The 22,702-nt window shown below is 35.9% G+C and overlaps 1 protein-coding gene across 2 annotated transcripts in view; it reads left to right on the top strand.

The window, feature by feature from the left end:
* SKAP1 (src kinase associated phosphoprotein 1) overlaps positions 1–22,702 on the top strand; it is a 287,224-nt gene that overhangs the window by 77,796 nt on the left and 186,726 nt on the right. For both annotated transcript variants that reach the window (XR_004818749.1, XM_025439745.3), the window contains exon 4: positions 4,123–4,239. Coding sequence is in view for 1 of the 2 variants with exons in the window: in XM_025439745.3 (XP_025295530.1) it covers positions 4,123–4,239 (117 nt within the window). In the remaining variant the exon portion in view is untranslated. The remainder of the gene's footprint in view (positions 1–4,122; positions 4,240–22,702) is intronic.

The following is a 22,702-nucleotide window of genomic DNA, read 5'->3' as shown; positions in this document are numbered from 1 at the left end:
TCGTGTGTTGCCTTCTAATAGCAACAATAAAAACAAAAGCCAAAAATTGTCAATAATTCTACATTAATTTCAGTTTCCTTATTTTATCCAGAGATACTTGGTGAAGTGATAGCAAACCCTGGTAATTTTGAACCACGCCATAGAAACAGTTGGTTGCAGATGTGAAAAAAGTATTTATAACATAGCTCACGATTAATTAGAAGTAAAAGATGATGGCTTCATACTAACATGGAAAAACATTTGGGCCTTTATATACTGAATAAGCAAACATATATTTCTGTTTTATCTATTTGTTACCGTCATGTTACTTTTTATGCTTAAACTGCTTTCCATCTTTTTTTGATTACTTTGGTGAAGATATCCTTATGGTCTGTTTTTGTTCCTAAATAGTACCTGTAAGTTCAGAATCAGATGGGTTTGCTGTGAGTCAAAATAGCTACAAGGGGAATATCATCATGGTTCATTCCCCCCCCCCGCCCTATTTTATTTGGAATTGAATTAGGAAATGAAAGTTTTTAGCAGTTTAATTCACTTCTCCATAAAGTTTATGGAGCAGCAACAGCTGGTTGAATCCATGGCAGAAAAAAAGCCAACTTCTAGTGGCCAAGCTATTGTTTCAGAATTAAGGGGGAAAACTCATTAACTGTTAATGAAAACACTGGGAATAAAAACAAATAGCACGGAAGCCCTAGCAAATAATTACCTCACACCTGACACAAAGCTGCTTTATATTTTTGCTCCAAATGTCAGAAATTCCCAACTTATCATTCTATGGAGCATGAATGAAATTGAGTTTGATTCTCAGGAAAGAACAATAGAGAAATCATCCCCCTTATAGGCTCCTCAGTATGATACTCAGTGGAGAACCTGCCATTGACTATACTAAGGAGTGTATCTAGCGCCCAATTCTTATGACACTTAGGATAGAGGAGCAAATTACTAGCTAATAGCAGATGAACCCTTGGTATAGTTTCCCCAGATCTTGTTTAGAAATACAAATAAATGGGACCAGAGGTAGTGGATGTGATTAATGGAGATATTGTGTGTTAGAATATATATCTGTATAGAAATATATTGATTCTGAGCAAGTTGCAATGGGAAAGTGTGTCTCTAGTGGCAAGGGGTCTTGCTTGTGAGAAAGCCACTCTAAGCAATGGAGTTCTAAGCCCTAATTGTAGAGCTGCTGAATGGAAGTGTCTGTCACTATAGTTTGTGATCATTTATGTCTGATCCCACTGGACTATGGTAGTGGCCTCTTGCAACTGTGATTCTCAGAGCTGCAGATGAATCCAGCGATCACTTGCGGTTATGCTTTAAGGAAAAATGATGTTCTAAACTTAAACAAATCCAAAATGACCACAGTAATTGCTGGTTCTCCTATAAAACTTTTCACCCATGCATCTTGAGTAGTTGTAATCATTTTAATTACATGGGAGTGTCTATTTATATAGTGTTATAGGCTTTTTTCTATGTGTGCCCAAGGGAGTTGGGCCACTTGATGTGACACTAAAAACACTTATAGCAACATTTCCATCATCAGGAACTAATTATGCTTGGATGTATAACATATTTTTTAATGTTTCCCCCACCACAACCATTTTTAGTACTAACCCACGCTCTGTTTTTGCTGCCTTGAGCTGTATACCTTTGTTATTGTATACTTTACAAAGGCATGGTCTTATATTTGGCACAGGGATGACTGTTAAAAGCCCACCTTATGTTGAGAAACCATAGGAAACACAAGTGAAGTTACTTTTTCATCTGAAGTTGATACATTTAATGCTAAAGCGAGGCAGGTATTTTGGATGAGATTTTTTAAATGGAAACTCTAAATGCAATTAAATTGGATCCTGAAACAGAAAAAGGACATTAGTGGAAAAACTGGTGAAATCCAAATAAAGTCTATAGTTTAGTTAATAGCAATGTACCAATGTTAATTTCTTTGTTTTGATAGAAATACCATAGTTATGTAAGAAGTTGGGGGAAATTAGGTGAAGGGTATATGGGAACTCTCTGTAAGGTCTTTGTAATATTTTCAGTAAAATTATTCCAAAATAAAATGTTCATTAAAGTACAGCAAAACAAAGTCCCTCCTGACTGGCATATTAAAAAAAAAGCCTGGAGGGGATCCCTGGGTGGCGCAGCGGTTTGGCGCCTGCCTTTGGCCCAGGGCACGATCCTGGAGACCCGGGATCGAATCCCACATCAGGCTCCCGGTGCATGGAGCCTGCTTCTCCCTCTGCCTATGTCTCTGCCTCTCTCTCTCTGTGACTATCATAAATAAATAAAAATTTAAAAAAATTTTTAAAAAAATACTTTAAAAAAAAATAAAAAAAAAAATTTTAAAAAAGCCTGGAATGCTGGAATATATGAGTAATTTTGTCAAATTTCTGAAGCAAGCAGAAAACCTTGAGTCTAGAGCAATAGTTGAGAAATAATATTTAGTATACCTACAAATGTTAAGTTTTGCTTGACAATCCAAACTACTTCTTTTTTTAAAATGGATTTTGGTCTGGCTCAAAAATTTAAAATTCCTTTAACCTCACAGTTCACTTTCAGGTTACCTGCCAAGCAGTCCATTTAGATTGTTTTGGTAATATAATTTCAGTGGATTTGCAAATTCCACTGATGTAAAATTTGAGTGCTTTAACCCTCAGTCCAGTATTTGAGAATTTTTCTAGTTATAAGGGAAATTTCACAGTAATACTATAAGCATAACTATAATAAGCTTTGTATCCTGATCAGTAGCCTAATAAAGGAGAGCATTTGTTCAGGCTCTGGACAACAACTGCTGTGTGAGGCTGTTGTTTGTTGTTGTTGTTTGTTGTTTTTAACTTTTCTTTTCCACAATAAACCCCATACTTTATTTCTAAAGTCCTTTGTCTGCAGGTGTTCAACTCCGTTATGGACAAGCTACCTACCATTGAGCATTCATAGAAGAGACTAGATATGATCATCTAATTTATTGAAAGAGAAGGCTACCGCCATTCTCTTTGTATCATTTTATATCCTCCCTATCCTTCCAGTTTAATTGTAGGAAATAAACCTTTAAAGTGAGGCAATACAGATTCTATGTAGGTTGTTTGGTTTCACTGCTCCCTCGTTGAAATCCAGGGCCAAAACTCTACAGTGTTTACTGAGATTAGCATTGGTGATTTCCTTTGGAAATTAGTATTTGAGATAATATTAAATTCAGTTGAAAATCTCCTTTTCATGTTTGTGAAATGAACTGAGCAGCTGTTGGTGTCCTTTTATCAGCAGACTGTACCTCTGTTTGGGGGATTTTAAGGAAAGCCATTTGCAACGCAGAGCCTTTTCTTCCGGGTTCTGAATGATCGAACATCTTCCGTCTGAACCTTTTAAAGTATCATGATAGCATGGGCCACTTCTACAAAATATAATCCAATGTATGTTGAAAACACCCAAAAGGGATTAGTACTGTTTTAATTGCATAATTCAGTATTGCATATACATTACCTTTCATCAAAGCCATTTTACAGAACAAATATTACCTTCTTAGGGCTTTTAGAAATCCTAAGAGGTTGGTTGCATAGGCTGTAAACTAGAATTATAAAGAGAGAACTTTCTTAAGATTTCAAAACAAGTAGTGATTTAAATTAGAATAGGATCCAGCAAAATCTAAGTTCTCTCTGTTTTTAAGTCTTTTACTTTTCAGAGAAGGAAAGAATATTGACCTGTTACATTGTATTATAAATAGATTAACTCTTTGTGTGATTTATTCTATTCTATTTGGAAATATAAGGAGAAACAGGTGTTCAGGGTAAAGGTTGCAATTAACGGAAGACATTATATATGAATACATATTTATATAGCTATATTTTCATTTGAAGTGTGATTGAGAAGTTTCTCTCTGGGTGGCAAGAGGTCTCCCTACTCTATGGTAAAAGTTTCTAAGTCTAGTTAGTTGAGTGGAAAATCTCCCATCGGGGTAAGTTAGTTCTTATTTATCTGTTTCTTATATGTTAATGAATAGCTACCATGTCTATCAAGTAAAAGATATATCTTTTGGGGGAGGGCAGGGATGAATATCAGAAGAAATCTACAAAAACCTTTATAAAGATGTCCAAAGTATGACCTTATTTTCCTTCTTTTTTGTCCCAGGTGGAGACCAAGCCGAAAGTTACCTTGGACAGGACAGCTCTGATGATAACCATAGTGGAACTCATGGCCTGCCTCTCACATCAGATGCACCTTTTTTGCCTGATTATCAGGATGAGGGTGAGTGCCATCTTCCCAGATTTTGAGTTGGTTATGCTTTGTTACTTTTTGTCTTGGTGTCTTTGCCTTTTGTCATTTTGAACCAAGCAGGCTTCAGTGTGTTTTCTGTATTGGTAATCACTAGTTTGAGGAAAAAAAAAAAAAAAAGCTATTAGTTTCACTGTGGTGCTGAACCTTCTAGGTAATTCAATACTTCTGAAGCTAATGTATTTAGGGAAACAGTAATTCCATACTGGAGCAGGAAGACATCATTATTGATCTTTTTATAAGAACTGTACTCAAAAGCTAAGAGGGCATCTTAAGATTGCAGGGCCCCTAGTTCACCATCTTTCAGATTTCTTAGTTTCACAGAGTTGCATGAGAACTAGAGCTTTCATTTAGTGATTATTGGATTATTGATTTATTGTGGATTATTTGAGACCCTTGAGCTCATTATACCATAATAAGATTCAATTTTTATCCATGCTTCTCGCATATCCCTCTCTGACCATATTGGTGTTGTTCAAGGGGAAAGGGAAGCCACAAGAACCACAATGTAAATCTTCCTGGAGCATTAATTTTACTTGAAGATTTGGGAATGGGAGGAGTTAAATAATTCAACTGTTATAAACATTACTTTTATATTAAAAACACATTGATATGCAATGGAGCAGGGTGTAAAACATACATGAATTTTTAAGATACATGAATATAAAAATTTTGGCTTGGTGGCTGCCTGTTTCTGGCTCAGGCTCAGATATCCCAAGGGTGGGGTTCACTGTGCCTCTTCTGGCATCTGGCCACTTGAACAGACGGTTTGATCATCACTGATGCACATGGTTATCTTACCAAAGTCTCTCTTGTGCCTTTTCGGTAGGGGAAAAAGGTAGACACGCTACTAAATGGAATATTAAATTGGAAGCATATTATTCACTTAGGGATTGGGAGTAGAGTTGGTAAACTACTCCTTATTTCTCTTTATTAGCCTGTAATCTTTCAATTTATTTTTCTTTCAAATTTCTCTCTTTGAAATACGACTGGCATTTTGCAGGAGTTCATAATCCCTAATTCCTTTCTCTTTTTAACTTATCCACTAATTCTTTTCTTTCTTAAATTTTTATTTAAATTCCAGTTAGCATACAGTGTAATATTAGTTGTTCGTTAATTCTTATTTCATTTAGCCCTTTTGGAGATTCAGATTTTCTCCTTTTCATTGAATTAATAACCTCCACATCAGAGCTATAGATTCAATCATACAGAAGCATTCTATTTTACTTGAGCTTTTTTTAGAAATTGGGCCTTGCAATTTAGGATCTGTATATTGATTCAAGTATACGCTAAAAACATTGTTTGGACTGCAAGCTTAATAATTACACTGGTAGTTTATTAATAATTTTAGAAAATTAACAGTGCAAAACCAACCTTTCATTTGTTTTTGATTAATCCAATGCCTAACAGAATTAGAACAATAGTACCTCATTAATCCATAGGTCACTTATTTGGTATTTTCAACTTTCTCAGACACAGCTGAGAACACAATAAGTAAGCCAAAAGGACCTCTAAGAGGAAATGGATGTTCCTGAGTGCTGTGTTAACACTTCTGTACTATATTCTTCGAAATCCCCTGGGGCCTTGGCTGGGGATTCCTCTTTTTACACATTTCTAACCATTACAGTGTTTTGATTTCTCAAACCCACAGTAGGATGAAACATCAAATTTAGAAGAAGGGGTACTTTAGAGGCATCAATTAACAAATAATACTGAGGTGAGAAACAGGGAAACAACTAAAAATTTATACAGAAAACAGAATTGGCAAACAAAACAAAAATTTATATAGGAACCCAAAAACATAGGAGTCTGAGGGCATATCATATTGCAAGAGAAGCTAAAAGCTCAGTACCTTTAATAAAGTAAAACTTTTCAGCTAGCATTTATCTATTCATGAGAGACGCAGAGAGAGGGAGAGGCAGAGACACAGGCAGAGGGAGAAGCAGGATCCATGCAGGGAACTCGACGCGGGACTCGATCCCGGGACTCTGGGACCACGCCCTGGGCCGAAGGTGGCACTAAACTGCTGAGCCACCGGGGCTGCCCTCAGCTAGCATTTATTAAGCGCTTAAAAGTTTTTATTTAAATTCCAGTTAGTTAACATGCAGTGTAATAGTGGTTTCAGGTGAGCAGCCCGAGTGGCTCAGCGGTTTAGCGCCGCCTTCAGCCCAGGGCGTGGTCTTGGAGACTTTGGATCGAGTCCCACATCGGGATCCCTGCATGGAGCCTGCTTCTCCCTCTGGCTGTGTCTCTGCCTCTCTCTCTCTCATGAATAAATAAAATATTTTTTAAAATATTAGTTTCAGGTGTACAACGTAGTGGGTTCAACACTTCTAAATAATATCCAGTGCTCATCAGGACAAGGTGCACTCCTTAATCCCCTTTACCTAGTTCACACGTGCTCCAACCCACCTGCCCTCTGGTAACCATCAGTTTGTTCTCTGTAGATGAGTCTGTTTCTTGGTTTCTCTCTCTCTCTCTCTCTCCTTGCCATATGCAACAACATGGATGGAATGAACTAGAGACTATTATGCTAAGCAAAATAAGTCAGATACCATATGATTTCACGCATATGTGGAATTTAAGAAACAAAACAAACGAACAGGGGGGAAAAAGAGAAAGGGAGATAATATTTAAACATGAGTTTCTACAAAGCATTGACACCAGCACAGTACCAGAGTGCCTGATGTATAGTGGGCACGATAAATATTTATTTCCTTACCCTAAATAATAAAGTTACATACATTTCCTGTGCAACTAAGGAGAAGGTTATAAAGATGTCAAAATTTTCAGTAGACATTCTATCCTGTTTAACTAGATTTTACTATTATTGAGAGCAGTAACACTTGATACGCTACTTATTATTTTAACAAATACTTATTTAGAGATTACAAGGTAATAGCATGGCACTGTGCTTAGCAGTAAGGAAATATGCAGTAAAAAAATCAGACACAGTCCCTGTCCTCATGGGGCTTATTACCATCTCATTGCAAAAACACACTAATTATTAACTAGACAAATGAACAAATATAAAGTCAGTGTCTTCACTTTCTGTTGGGATAACTAAGGTGATCCTTTAGGAAGAAAAGATATTCTTTAACTTTTTTTTGTAGTGACAGTTATTTTAGACTTCTGGAATTTTATCTTTATTCGAAAATGAAAGATCACTGTTAAAATATTTCAGCTTTGTTGCATTCCACCTCCAGCCAGAACAGTGTCCTAAATGTACAATTATAAAAGGACACATGGTTTATCCCATCCACCCATAACCAGTGTGAGAAGCAATAATCATGGTGCATGTCATGTTTGGATCATGCTTTTGTAAAGACTACAAAGAACTCTAGAAGTATATAGAAGCCTGACCAGGTGCAGAGCAAAAAATGAACACCAAGGCTACAGGCTAAACCATGCATAAAAATGAGGGCATTTTGTTACCTAATCCCAATTTCTTCTCCTTTCGCTTTGTAAATGCCTTCAGTCTGAGAACAGCAGGCTATACCCTGTGGAGAGACACCCACAAGCAAAAGCATAGCCCCAACATGGGGAATGAAAACTTGCTAACAAGTAATAACATTTAGATTTCAAAACCTAAGGAGACATAGTTTCTACTAGATGAAAGGAAAAAAGTTCAGCATGAAACACTGGATATAATTACTGTACAAAATCCAGCCAAGTATGAAGCTCAAGATCTGATTGCTTTCATTGTCCAAGATATACAATGGATTTTAATGTGTTTATAAACTTACCTCATCAGTGTACATTTTTAAAAGGTGGGTGAACATATATTTTTTAAAGATGGGTTGGGGAAAGTGTTCTATAAACAGGGTATAGTGACTCCTTCTGGAAGAAAAAGAAAAAGAAAATTATTTTCTAAAAGAAGAAACCTAAAATCTGTGGCAGTGTATTATTTATCATGTAATGTATATTATCACATCCTAATTAAAGAAAAAGGAATGAATGAATATTGGACAGAAATCTGGGAAGAGGTGAGAAAAATGTTCTTAGAGTTTGTTTTTACATCAGGTTGTTGAAGGTTAGAGACGGTTCTTATTCTCCAGCAAAATGAAAAATAGAATTGGAGAAGTTAAAGACCTATAACCATTTTTGGAGAAGAATAATAATGAATAAGTGAAAACCTGTTTTTGACCAATTTATTACATGCTACTTGATTTAAAAGAAATTGCAGACCCATTAAAATACAAATAGTGGCCATTTTCAACTCCATGCCTTTTCTGAAAGGTATATTAAAAAATATATAGAATATTTTCAAAATAAAGAGAATCAGTTTTTCAGCTTTATTTTTAGCACTTTTCTCTTTTAAAAAAACATTTCTCTGCTTTCATTGTAGTTCTGAAATAGAAGTCAATTTTTGGATTTGATATTATGAATAACAAGAAACTAGCTTTTTGTTATTCCTTGTGTGTTTCATTTCTATAATAATAATAGGAAGAAAATACTATTTTAATATCTTCCCTAATGGGGGGAAGAATATATTTTAAACAAATCTATACTGGTATTGTGAAATAAAAATGAAGGTCTAATTTATTGATTAGATTTTATTGATTAGGTTTTTAAAGATTTTATTTATTTACTCATGAGAGACACAGAAAGAGAGAGGCAGAGACACAGGCAGAGGGAGAAGCAGGCTCCATGCAGGGAGCCTGATGTGGGACTCGTTTTGATCCTGGGTCCCCAGAATCACGCCCTGGGCTGAAGGCGGCGCTAAACCACGGAGCCACCTGGGCTGCACTATTGATTAGATTTTTTGGCTAGAATTCATGTTTGTCTTAAATTTCATTGTACTAAAGTTAGAATCATGCATTTTGGGAGTTGGAAAGGATAATCATAAGAGGAATCATTTATTGAGCACTAAGTGCGCTGCTGTGAGCACTGCTGCACTAAGTGCTTTTTGTGGATTATCTTGTTTAATTCTCAAACCAGTTCAGAGAAGAAAGTGCTGTTATCCCCACTTTACAGGTTAAAAAATTGAGGCTTAGAGAAATTCAGTGACTTGGCCAAGAATGCAGTATCTAATCCACGGGCAGGGGTGAAGGTAGGGTTCCAATAGATCATGAGACTGCAGCTTTGTGTAGAGCTCTGATTAGCTGGATGTTTTTCCTCTGAAACACCCATTCTTATGGGCTTTACATCTCATTCTCCTTATTGCTTTTAATCCACTGAGTACAACATTCATTTAAAAAACAAACGTATTCAAAGCTAAAAATTATCCTCTAAATACCACTTTAACTGCATCCTTCAAAATTTGATATGTACTATTTTCATTATAATTTGCAATTCCATTCTAAGTATTCTGTAATTCCTTTGATGATACCCTTTTTAACCTGCGTGTTATTTAGAAGCATTTGTGTGTGTATGTATGTGTGTGTTTTCCTGGTTTTTATTTTGGTTTGTTTTTAGTTTCTAGGGATTTTTAAACCTGCTTTTTTACTTTGACTGGTAAGTTTTATTACATTATAGTTTAAGAACATAGTCTGTGTCATTTAGATTCTCTGGACACTTTGTTGAAACTTTTTTGTGGCCTAGCAATGATCAAATTTATGCTTAGGTGCTGTGTGGTTCCCAAAAGTAGTTTTTTTTTTTTTTTTAAAGAATTTATTTATTTATTCATGAGAGACACACAGAGAGAGAGGCAGAGACACAGGCAGAGAGAGAAGCAGGCTCCATGCTAGGAGCCTGATGCGGGACTTGATCCTAAGACTCCAGGCAGAAGGCAGGCGCTCAACCACTGAGCCACCCAGGCGTCCCCCAAAAGTAGTTATTGAACATAGTCTTAACAATTTTTAGCTTTTTACTTTTTATTTTTATACTTATAAATAGTATTCTTCAAATCTTTTATATCCTGTGAAAGGTTTGTGTTAAAATCTCCAATTATAGTTGTAGATGTGTCCATTTATGTTTTTTTCCACTTTACATTTTCTTTTTATTTTATTTTTATTTATTTATGATAGTCACACACAGATAGAGAGAGAGAGGCAGAGACACAGGCAGAGGGAGAAGCAGGCTCCATGCACCGGGAGCCCGACGTGGGATTCGATCCCAGGTCTCCAGGATCGTGCCCTGGGCCAAAGGCAGGCGCCAAACCGCTGCGCCACCCAGGGATCCCTCCACTTTACATTTTCAAGGTCATATTATTAGATACTTATAAAGAGCTTTAATTTGTTTTACAAGGTTTTTTTTTCTTTTTGAACAGAAATCCTATCCCTAGAATTTCCATTTATTAAGCTAGTCTACTCATAGCGCCCCCAACTGACTTTCTACTCAAGGAGTATAAAAGATGTCTCTTCATAAACCAGTTTGAGCATTGCTCTGAGTCATGTATAAGGCCTGATTTTAGCATGTAAATTATGTTGTTTCACAGAATAAATAAACTACACATCTTATACTGTTTACTGAGGTATGTGAATTAACGATGCAGTGGTTAGTGGTAAGTGACCTTACCGATCACGTAAATCTTGGGCCAAATCCTGCTGATGACTTTGGAAGAAAATGTGCATATTTTAGGGCTGCTTTACTTGGAATGTTAGAAACCTATTGCAGGCTCAGTCACTAGTACCCTAGTAGGTGGAAAGAGTTGATGGCCTAAAAACAAGCTGTTTACTTCTTTACTTCCTTCTCACAGATAGGGTCAAGCCTACTACTATGTGTGTGTGTGTGTGTGTGTGTGTGTGTGTGTGTGTGTGTGTGTGTGTTTGTGTGTGCGCGCGCGCGTGTGCGCGTGTTTTAAAGGTTTTATTTAGGGGTGTACGGGTGGCTCAGTGGTTTCGCATTTGCCTTTGGCTCGGGCGGTGATCCCGGGGTCCTGGGATCGTGTCCCATATCAGCCTCCTTGCAGAGAGCCTGCTTCTCCCTCTGCCCATGTCTTTGCCTCTCTCTGTGTGTGTCTCATGAATAAATAAAATCTTTAAAATTTTTGTTTGTTTGTTTGTTTATTTATTTATTTATTTATTGAAGTGAGAGAGTACGCATGCGCAAGTGGGGGAAGGCGCAGAGGGAGAGGGACAAGTAGACTGTGCTGAGTGCGGAGCCCAATGTGAGGCTCAGTCCCATGACCCTGAGATCATGACTTGAGCCCAAATCAAGAGCTGAGGGACGCCTGGGTGGCTCAGAGGTTGAGCGGCTGCCTTCAGCCCCAGGGCATGAAGCCCCAGGGCATCCTGGAGTCCCAGAATCGAGTCCCACATCCGGCTTCCTGCAAAGAGCCTGCTCCTCCCTATGCCTGTGTCTCTGCTTCTCTGTCTCATGAATAAATAAATAAATAATCCTAAAAAAAAAATAAAAGAGTCGAATGCTTAACCGACTGAGCCACCCAGGCGCCCCTATGTGTATGTGTTTTTATTTTTTTTATATTTTCATTTATTTATGATAGTCACAGAGAGAGAGAGAGAGAGAGGCAGAGACACAGGCAGAGGGAGAAGCAGGCTCCATGTACCGGGAGCCCGACATGGGATTTGATCCGGGGTCTCCAGGATGGCGCCCTGGGCCAAAGGCAGGCGCCAAACCGCTGCGCCACCCAGGGATCCCGTGTATGTGTTTTTAATTACATAAGCCATATGAAGATATTTATAGAGTTTTTAGCTCCTTTTTACTCTATGATATGAAGATAATGAATGTGACTCAAAATAGTCTCTCTCCATATATGAATACATATTAAACATACATGCATACATACATGCAAAGATTTATCTCATTTTTTTATTCATCAGTTGCTTTCATCTTTGCTGCTCACAGATGTATTTTTCTTTAGTAAAGGCACATTATTCCTGTCAACCCTGATTGAGTTAATGTGTGTGCGTGTGTTTGCAACACACTGTGGAAGAACACAAAACTTATTTCCTTTCATGTCTATGCTTTTGGGGCCAAAGAACAAATTCTCCTGTAAAACACATACTTTCATAAGCATAGTGGACTTCTGAACAAGTTTCTGTTGGCTTCAGGTGAGCCCATCAGATCTCAGATCATTGGGAAAAATTAAGGACTGATGTTGAGTTAACTGTGATAAGGGTAAGTAAGCTGTCACTCAGGATCGCAGTGGCCTCCTTCATGAAGATAAATGTCTTATTAGATCGAAGACATCATGTCGTTTATATAGTCTGGTATAAATCACAGCTGAGGATGACAAACTGGGTTTCAAAGTTGACAGTAATTTATATAACTTAAACAAATGATTACCAAGGATTATACATGTTTTGCGAAGAATAAAAAAACAATAACAATTATCTGTCTATGAACTACCCATTTTTCATTCTTTAGCCTGGCATGTTGGGCTGTTGCTGCGTGTTTAAACTCTAACCTTCCGTCCAGTACCCAGTAAAGCACTCTCTCATGTGTTGATGGCTGGATATCTTCTATAATGCTTCTTTCACTAGAACATACTCTCCAAATTAAACCCAAGGTGTTTTTTTTTTCTTTTTTACATAGAATCATGGCATTTTAGAGCTGGAAAACACTTGGTAATCACCTAATCTAATCTCTGTTTTACCAAAGAGGAATCTAAATTTTGAAGAAGCTAATGCCTAGGTCCTCTATCTAGCAAAAGAGAGCCAGTATGGCAACCAAGACTGCTGCCCTGGAAGTGGCCTTCCCAGGATCACACTACATGCCTTCCCTCATCTGCATGATCTCAAGACACTTTCCAGTGTAAAGCCAAATAACTTTGCAGGACGTTTGATCAGGCTCTTAAGCTATTTCTTACAAGTTTTAGTCAGATTCTTCAGATACACTTGACTCTCTGGTCAATGTATGTTCTTATGCTCTTCCCAGAATGATTTGGGAGTAGTATGTTTAATGAAGAATTTCAAAGTGTTCCATAAATGCTAGCAATTATAACTATGAGTAACATACAGTAAGTCCCTGAATTGATTTGACATAGAACCAATTAGTTCTCTTTTTTGGCCTTTCTGTCTATGTTATAGATTTTAATATACTGCCAATGAAGAGGTAGCTATTGAATATCTATATTGGATGGCTTTGTTCAATCATGAGTTTAGAGGCTGTGTGGAGGATACAAAAAGGATTAGGATATGATTCTTTTTCTTAGTGAGTAAATAATCTAGTTGAAGAGAGATTAGGCACCCTCACAACAAAGTATACAGTACATAATCAAGTGGTGATTAACAGGGACAGAGTTTGCAGAAAACAACAGCAACAACAATTGGTTGGACTTGCAGTGGTTTGGAAGGAAGTCAAGATAATATTTGGCCTGTGCTGTGGCCAAAGTGTTTTTAGAAGTCTAGTCCAGACTGGAAGTATATGCTAACGTTCATTCTCTGAAAGGTCAAATCTTTATTGAGCTTCTGCTATAATTAGTGAAATAACAGTGGCCATTTTTAAGTGCAAATAGTTGTTTTTTAAGTGAGTGATTTGGCAAATGAGATTAAGCTTTTTCATACTGCCTCAAGTATTCTTTGTTTCTCTCCAAATTCTAAAATAGTCAACAAGGTTAATGATGATGTGAAAGTTCTAGTATATGATTATTGAAGATGTTAGTGTGGTCATTATGGTGGTGGTAAAATGATATGTGGTGTTTTGGTTGCTAATGTAACATATTTATCTGATTGATATATAAATCAGTCAGAGGTGGGGAGGGTTCATATATCTTTGTGTGCTGCTTATTAGAAAATCTTATATACTATGCTTAGCTACCTTGTTCTTAGAATCTATAAATGCATTATAATTAAACATAGCATCTAGCTTATAGATGAACACTGAACCACGTGAGGGTTACCTACCTTTCCTAGGGCAATCATGTCTAAAGTCCAGGAATTCTATATTCTCAGGTATAATGTACATACAGGTACTTAATTGATGTAAATATAAATTTATATTTATTCTACATATATATATTTTTGAATGATGATTTGTTTTTTCAAATGGTAATTTGGTGATCTTTGTTCTTCTGCTATCCATAAATTCTTTGCCCTGTCATAGAACTCTGACTTTTCAAGTAAAAAGTAAATGTTAGAATGTTAGTAATGCTATTTAAAACAATGTGGAAGCACCTGTTAATCTTGAATATTATGTTCTGCTAGGGGAAGATTGTTGAATTCACAAACTATATTACACTTATGCTCTACACTGTAATTCCGACTTTGAGTGACAGACTTTTTTATATCGGGCCCTGAGTACCTTATACCCGGATACACTAGTCTAGTGGGAAAGAAAGGCTATGCAGACTAGTTGCTCTGGCTTGTAAAATTGGGATTTATAAGGGAATTGTTCCTTTGTGGGAAAGTTTTTTTTTATTAAGATTTTATTTATTTATTCATGAGAGACCCAGATTGAGAGGCAAAGATACAAGCAGAGGAAGAAGCAGGCTCCCTGGAGGGAGCCTGATGCGGAACTCGATCCCAGGACTCTGGGATCACGACCTGAGCCAAAGGCAGATGCTCAACCACTGAGCCACCCAGGTGCTCCACCCCCTTCTATAAGTTTTCACTTATAGAAGGTTTTGTCCAATTTACAGATCCATTTCTATAAATTGTTAGGGTATAGCTTATATGGCACAGTATATTTTCATGGAGTGCTCTGAAATATAAACATTGTTGTCTTGGTTAATTTTATAATTAAGTTATTTCATGGTGATACTCAGATTTTTTTTTATCAATAAAACATGGGGTTAAATAAGATCATGAGCTCTCCTCTCTACAAATGATCATTACCATCATTGAAAGACATTTATGAATGCCCAAGAACACAGTTGGGCCTAGAGATTGTCACAGCTTAGGGAAAAAAAATCACTTGAGTTATCTAATCTAGCCCTTCTAATGAATTCACATCATTCTTACTAATATCTCATTTAATTAATTATCAAATATAGCAATTATACTTTGTACCCTTCCCTTGCAGGACATCTTGCCCGCCCAACTATTATTACTAATTTATTCTTCATGTCTAACCTAAACTTTTCCTTCCTTAGTTTCAGGCCATTGCTCTTTCCTATACCATCTTCTGAGACTGAATAATTCCCCTAATTCATTTATATTGTTACCTTTAGAAGGTATTTAAAGACTATGAACGTTTATCCCCAGAGCCTTCACTTTTCCAAACTACATAAATTTCAGTTCTCTTAATCCTTACCTCACTCTGCCCCAGTCATACTCTGCAGTCCTTGGGTATTTTATCACATTCCTCGACAGTTTTCATTCCAAGGGGATCTCCTAACCAAAAGACCTGCCTTTTGGGGAGGGAAGTGATAAAGTGTAAAATCTCTTATAAACCACTAGAAGATGCCTAAGTGTTTATTTGATTTTGGTGTTGGTGATCATCTGGCGGGCATGCCAGTGTAGTGCTTCTTTGGCATATGTTGGGATATATGTGTATTTTAATGCGTTAATGTATTATGGCCTGTTGTAATTGAATGTCTATAAAGTAGCAGTTAAGAGGGTTTTACAGACCTTAGAAGAGATCAGAATTCTCTAGCCCCCTCTTGTGGTAAAAGAAAATACTACTTCTGGGCTTTCCTGGATTATCTGGTTTTGGCTGGTGAGGAAAGCTAAAATACATAAATTCTCAGCATGTGAGCATAGATAATAAATTAAAAAAATTTTAAATTATACACACACATATACCCATATTTATGTATCCAAGATCACATACACTCATATCTGAGAAATTCCTGTTCTTTTATTTTATTAATGCCCTAAAACCCAAAAAATACTACTTTCTTACAACTACCATTTCAGTATATTCTTATTACATAAGTTAGGATAAAGACAAATAAAATAAAACTATAATCTTGAGGGTTTTATATTCTTAGATAGATAAATAAAGGAGGTTGATATGAATTTTAAACCATATCTATAGATACCTTTTTCTTCGCCATTATAAATGCATGTGGTTAGCATTCTAACAAATTTAAACAGATATTCTAAATCCCCTATAGCATATTAATTTGACCAGTTTTATAATTTATTATTTCAGCATTCCTTCCACAGTAGACACATTTCAGATATTCATAAAGTCCTAGTAAGTAGCAAATAGCTGAAGGGAAGACTGAATATGCATGCAACTAAGTTTATGTATCTTGCCTATGGAAAAAATTTCTACAGGTAGCACAAAATTATGTTTATTTTTCTAGGATATCACTAAAAGTTATACCTCTGTCTTAGAATAGTTGGTGTATAGATAAGAGCCAGTGAGGAGTTGTTACTAATATGCCTTCATGGCAATCCAAGGAGCAAAAAGATTCAAAATTAAACATTGCCCCTAAATAATTTATGTTTTGTTTTAAACTACTCTAAAAATTTGAGTAATGGTTTAGGTAGCTTGTGCCTTTATGCTCAGGTCACATTCACATGAAGATATGAAATTTCTTACCTGGAAATTCTGAGAACTCTAGAAATAAATGTGAGACCATACTTTTTAATATTAGATTTTTTTTTCCAAAAGGGAATATTGAATATTGCACCAATTGAGGCATTGCAAGAGAGGAATGGCATAGACATAGCAGAACAAAATGAAAAGAGGCTGGTCATAGGTGAAACAAGTGAGAATATATGATTTAAATATTAAATAGAAAACTGATAGTTTTTTACGGATTCTCTTTTTTCTTCCCAACTTGAAGAGATGATAATTTTTTAAGTAGGGAAATTAATTCGTTTGTGTGCTTCTGCCTTAAGATATGTGAATAAAATTTAATCTTAGCTATTTATTAATTTGTAGTATTGACATTTCTGAGTATCTGAAGACAAACTTCAACAAACCTAAAGATAAAACCTCATAATACAAAGCATAAGTCTTAATAGAATAGTCTAATTTTTGTACCTTTTAAAAACAATAATTTGACATAACATTTTTGAGATTTCTGTCTTCAGGTTAGGTGATCTTATATGCTCCGATTTTCTGATCTGTGTCAGGATTCTCAAGGAACTGCTGGATCTGATTTTTTTTGTCATGTAAAGGCTGCACTTTTCATGAGAGACTAAGTTGTGGATTTTCATAAAAATTTTGGAACATCATTTTAAGCAGAGAAGCAGAAAATCACCCTTACTTATACCTGCACCATTTACTACCACGTATAATATCAATTGGTTTGCTCACAAAAAAAAAAAAATGTGACTGCTCTTGGAAACGCATTCTTTGACTATTGATTTTAAATTATATATATATTTTTTCACAAAGCTCTCTGAAATGTATGTTTTAGTTAAAGATCTGTCTTTCAAAAAAAATCTGTCTTTCCTTGGCTATTGGGAAAAGATCTATTTTATTTTTTTAAAGATCTATTTTAGATTAATTATTTATTAACCTAAATTTATTAATCAGTTTAAGAATTTGAATTCTTTATCTTAGCATTAAAACTAGGGAAATTATAATGATCAATTTCTTGGATATTACAATTAATAACAGTATAATATAGAAACTGTTTGCAAAAGTTTGACTTTTCTGACGATAAGGAAGTATCAGAGGGTCTGTTGGAGTAGCAACTCATTGTTGGCATAAGATAGAAGAGATTTTCCTAGGAAATTATACCTGAGTTCTTATTGTCTTATTATAAATAATAATAATTTTCCTTACCATATCATTTAAGCTGAAAAGAAGGCAGATTACTTGTTCCTTCCTTGTTTTATCACTCTAAATGTGTAAATACCTTGAGCTGTAAAGCAAGCATCTTTCTGAATTTTCTGAAGGAATAGCAGGGCAATTCAAGAAGCTCTTCATATGGAATCTTTTGCATGTTTGCTTCTCCAAAAATAACAAATTTATTTAAATTTCATGTGTTGTTTTTTTAAGTGTTTCCCTCCTGATATGGAATTCATTATAATTCGCTTTCATTTAGGATGAGACGCATTAAAAAGGAACCAAACGGAGTGACTTACTACTTTTTAAACTTGTTCAAATCCTGCTTTTCAAGAAAAAAAAAAAAGACAACTTCTCACTGATTTTTCAAATCTGTCCAATGGATAAATTATCAAATCTGTACTGCGATTTAACTCTATGTTAACTTTGAAAAAAGAAATGTTTAATTTAGGGGGCCAGTACAGTAGAGTGTCTTACCAGTGGAAAACCTTGTTTAGCTATGTGAGAAGTCCCAGCTTTATCTAATTGAGAGAGAAGAATACATGCATGAATAATGACTTGGCATATTGGATGTAAAGAAATTTAGAGCAAATGTTGGAAAAGTTGATATTAATTCCAATTCAGTTAAGAAGGCTAGGTTATTCCACTAAAGTATGTCTAGCAAAAATAAACGAGGGCTAATTTGTGAAGGCACATACATTTATAAACTTTTATGTTTACCTTTCACATCTGATGGTGGCCCCTCCTTCAGCATTTTTGTTGTTTCTTATATTCTTTTTGTTTACTTGTTTGTCTTAAGATGTTACTTAAGGAGAAATCTCTGGAAATGTATGAGTGGTGATTTGGCAAATTCTAACAGTTGAGTTAGTAATGAGGCACATTTTACAGTTCACTTATGATTATTAGAGTGTGATATACTGTGTGTTGCCGTTATGACTGCTACAGTTTGAATCACTATCCACGGCATAGCAGAGGTCCTGGTCTCATGCTGCAGAAGCCAGATCGAGGTAAAAAGTTTCACAACTTTTAAGTTTTCTTTTCCTATATAAAATAGGCAGAAATTGAGTTCTGTCTGATTTAGTTATAATGTTCTTTAAACTCTTACCCAACTTATGACTCACAATAATTCTAACATATTCTGTTTTTCAGTCCAAGTGATATAAGAGCATGCTGGGTATAATTTTCAATATATGGCAAAGGTATAAAATTAAGAAAAGATTTTTATGAAACTTTTTGCACACACTGCTAAATGAATTATTGAAATTCCAATAAAGAATTAAAAAAAAAAACCTAAAAAGCAGTATGGGCTTTATTTTTCCCTCAATCCTTTCAGCTCTCATAAATGTCTCCGTGAAAGCTATATCTGCAGGGTTAGAAAAGAATATATCCTATAATATTTACCTGATCAGGAAGATTTTTAAAACATGGCATCTCAATGTGAGATATTGACTGAGGTGGGCTGGCAGGTTTACTGGCCTAGCAGATACAGCAGGCTTGCAGTAAATCCATGTGGTAAAAAATCCCTGAGAAGTTTTTGATTAAGAAACTTTCACTATCCTTTTAAAATGAAATATGCTGGTCATTTTTTAAATGATAAAAGCACAGATATTTTATGTCATTGTCTGAGTCAGTTTCTGAAGTATATTTTAATGAGTTTGCTATATGAAAGTTTCTCAATTTCTAAGATGCTAAACTTAGACCATGACCCAGCATATCCAGAGAATGTTCTAAAAAGAAATGATAAAAATAAGCCTATTCAGCAAAAATAAGAATAAAGTTTTATATCTAAAGCCAAGAAGCCTACATTCAGAGAAGGGTTAATCATGTTATTCTTTTATAAATGCTACCAGTAATTTAAAACTGTACTAATGTTATAAACTCTGCTGAATGGTAAAATTAAAGAAGAATATTTTAAAATAACAAATGTAATTTAAAAAAATTTTGTAGTTTTTTAAAAACAAACTAAAATTATGAAGTGGTTTCTGCAAATACATTACAGGTTATGTTTATGTTTAGAGTCAGTAAAAGCAATGATTAATTTAAAACATAACTAGAAGTGACTCTGTTAAGGGGTAAAGTTTTATTGGGCAGATGAATTTAGAAATAATATTTTGTGTAGAAGTTCATAATTAGAGTAAAGGTTATATTTCATTGAGAATTAAATTTTGAAGTCTGTGCCTACCCCTTCAAAAACCACATGCTCAATGAATATTATACTCCCCTCTTTTAGATGTCTTTATTAACTAGTACTTGAATTTTGCATAAAAGCCAGTGTTCAACACAACTACACTTTTTTAAAGTTTTATATGATTATTTTAAAACTTCTTGATTTAATGAGGTAAGAGCAGAGGTTAAAAAGAGATCTATGTCTCAAATTGATTTCTGGTTCCTGTTGAAGAAGATCTATGTATCCATATACCCTCCCAAATTAAACTTAATTTTTAAGAAATCCTCAACACAACAGTAACAAAAACTGCTCCTTAACTCATGGGGACCCTACGTTCTAACTCTACAATTTCAGGAGAAGCAGCTAAAACAATCGGCATCATTCTTCACCTAGATAATGCTTTCTTTGCAGCTAATAGCTCCTTGTTCATCAAGGAAACGAATGTGCACAGAGGTGACATGCTCTTCACCCACTGCTCTTTGTTCTAGGGTCCCTCAGACTGATTATATCAGCCCCAGCCCTGACAAATAACCCCCCAAACTTTAACACTATGTTAAATTGAGTTATGAGGTTTTAAGGTTACACTCCTCTGGCTGAAGGTTGATTGTCTCTGAGAGATAAAGGAATCGTGCTCAATGATAACAGAATCCTTTATCTCTTGCCATGGGATAATCCCAGTTATTGAACTCAGAGCTTTCTTTATTTGGTGACTTGGTCGGTCTCTCTCTCTCTCTCTCTCTCTCTCTCTCTCTCTCTCTTTCCTGTGGAATGCCTGGATCCTAGATTGGTTATTTACTACTCTTCACCTCCTCCCCCTGGGATATTTTAGAGAGACTCACAAGTAGCAGATGAAGGAACAAGACAACTCAAGCATATAGAACAACCCCTTGAAATATACTCTCACTTGGAGTGTACCAACTGCTAAAAGCAAGAGAGACTTGGTTCTTGTTTGCCGTTCTCTTGGCAGAATGAATGTGTGAGAAGGTCCAAGGATGCAAAATGCTTCTCTTCTGCTTTCCCTAGCCCTCCAGTTTCTCATGTATGTGTTTAATCTCTGTCGAGGGATCCCTGGGTGGCGCAGCGGTTTGGCGCCTGCCTTTGGCCCAGGGCGCGATCCTGGAGACCCGGGATCGAATCCCACGTCGGGCTCCCGGTGCATGGAGCCTGCTTCTCCCTCTGCCTGTGTCTCTGCCTCTCTCTCTCTCTCTGTGACTATCATGAATAAATAAATAAAATCTTAAAAAAAAAATCTCTGTTGAAACAACAACAAAAAAAAGTTGTGATATTTGGATTATGCTCTGAAGGCATATATTTCAGACTTGCTGTCCAGGCAAAATTTTAAGCTACAACCTCTCTTGGTGATAGTGATGGACAGTTCTTTATGCCAATCTTTGCAGTTCCAATCCAGCATGCCATTCCATAAATGCCTTTATAATAGTAAAAACTACTGAGTGATGGTAAATTAAAACCTGTCTGATGAGTTGTGAATGCTCAATTTTTTCCTTTATATCGTACAAACTTAGGATAACTGTTATGAGTAGAGTTGATAATACCGTAGAGGAAAAGTTTAGTTTAGCTGCACCCTAGGAATACTAGAGAGAATCCTGTTTGGGGAGAAGTATTTAAACAATGCATAACACCATCCTACAAAAGGTTTACTAGCCTGATCTTCATTACCAGCAGCAATCACTTAGCATCCAACTATGCTGAATACATGTCACTCTCTAAAGTGAATTAATAGTACCTACCTTGTATAATAAATTTATTGAACACATACCATATGCCAGACATAGTATTTTACATACATTATCTCTAATCATCATTACCACTGCACAGCATAAGTATTATTATTCCCATATTACAGATGTAGAAACTGAGCCTTAGAGAGATTAATTTGCCCAAGGCCCTCAGCTAATAAAGTGGTTCTAAATAAGTCTCTATGCATCTAAAGCCCATAATCTTTCCAATATGCTACACTGCCTCACAGAAAAAAAAAACTTTTATTGTTATGCCTTCAGATACTTGTATATATTGCTGAAAGGACAAAGTAGAGGCTATGGAGTTACTTGAAATAGGAATAGAGTACCAATAATGGCTACCATGAAGTGAGCACCTACCCTCTGGCAGGCATTGTGCTAGGCACTTCCACAATTTTGTTTAATCTCCTCTTAAGTCCAATATTCAAAAGCTAAAGGGCATCTAATTTCAGAGCTCATATCTCTTCCACTACACCACATTGTCTAACAAGATTGTAGAGGGAGAGGAAAGATGGCTCTTGCACAATAATGCCACCCAAACGAACCTTCTCCAATGATGAAAATGTTCTGTAATTATTTACACTATTTGATGAAATAGCCACCACCAGACATAGCTACTGAGCACTTGAACATGTGGCTATCAAGACTGAGAAACTGAATTTTAAAATTAATTTAAATTCAAATATACTTTTAAATGGTCACATGTGGCTAATAGCTACCATGTTGAAGAGTGCAGCTCTAGAAAAATAGCTGCTTCTTAATTAGCTAGTCAAGACAACTTGGAAATAGTTTTTCAGAAACTTCCTGAAAGATGGATGGGATGGAAGTTGGGTGGGCAAGGGAGAGAAGAAAGGAAGGCTCAGGCATAGGCTGTGGCAGAGGAAGAGGTCAGAGGTGTGAGGTACGTGAGTAGGCAGGAGAGTTCTCAAGTGAATTTATGTGAGAAGCCCAGAGAAAACAGGATGTGGAGTGGAAG

This window comes from Canis lupus, chromosome 9, assembly GCF_003254725.2.
Source record: "Canis lupus dingo isolate Sandy chromosome 9, ASM325472v2, whole genome shotgun sequence".
NCBI classification, from domain to species: Eukaryota; Metazoa; Chordata; class Mammalia; order Carnivora; family Canidae; genus Canis; species Canis lupus.
This window is presented reverse-complemented; position numbering and strand designations above follow the sequence as displayed.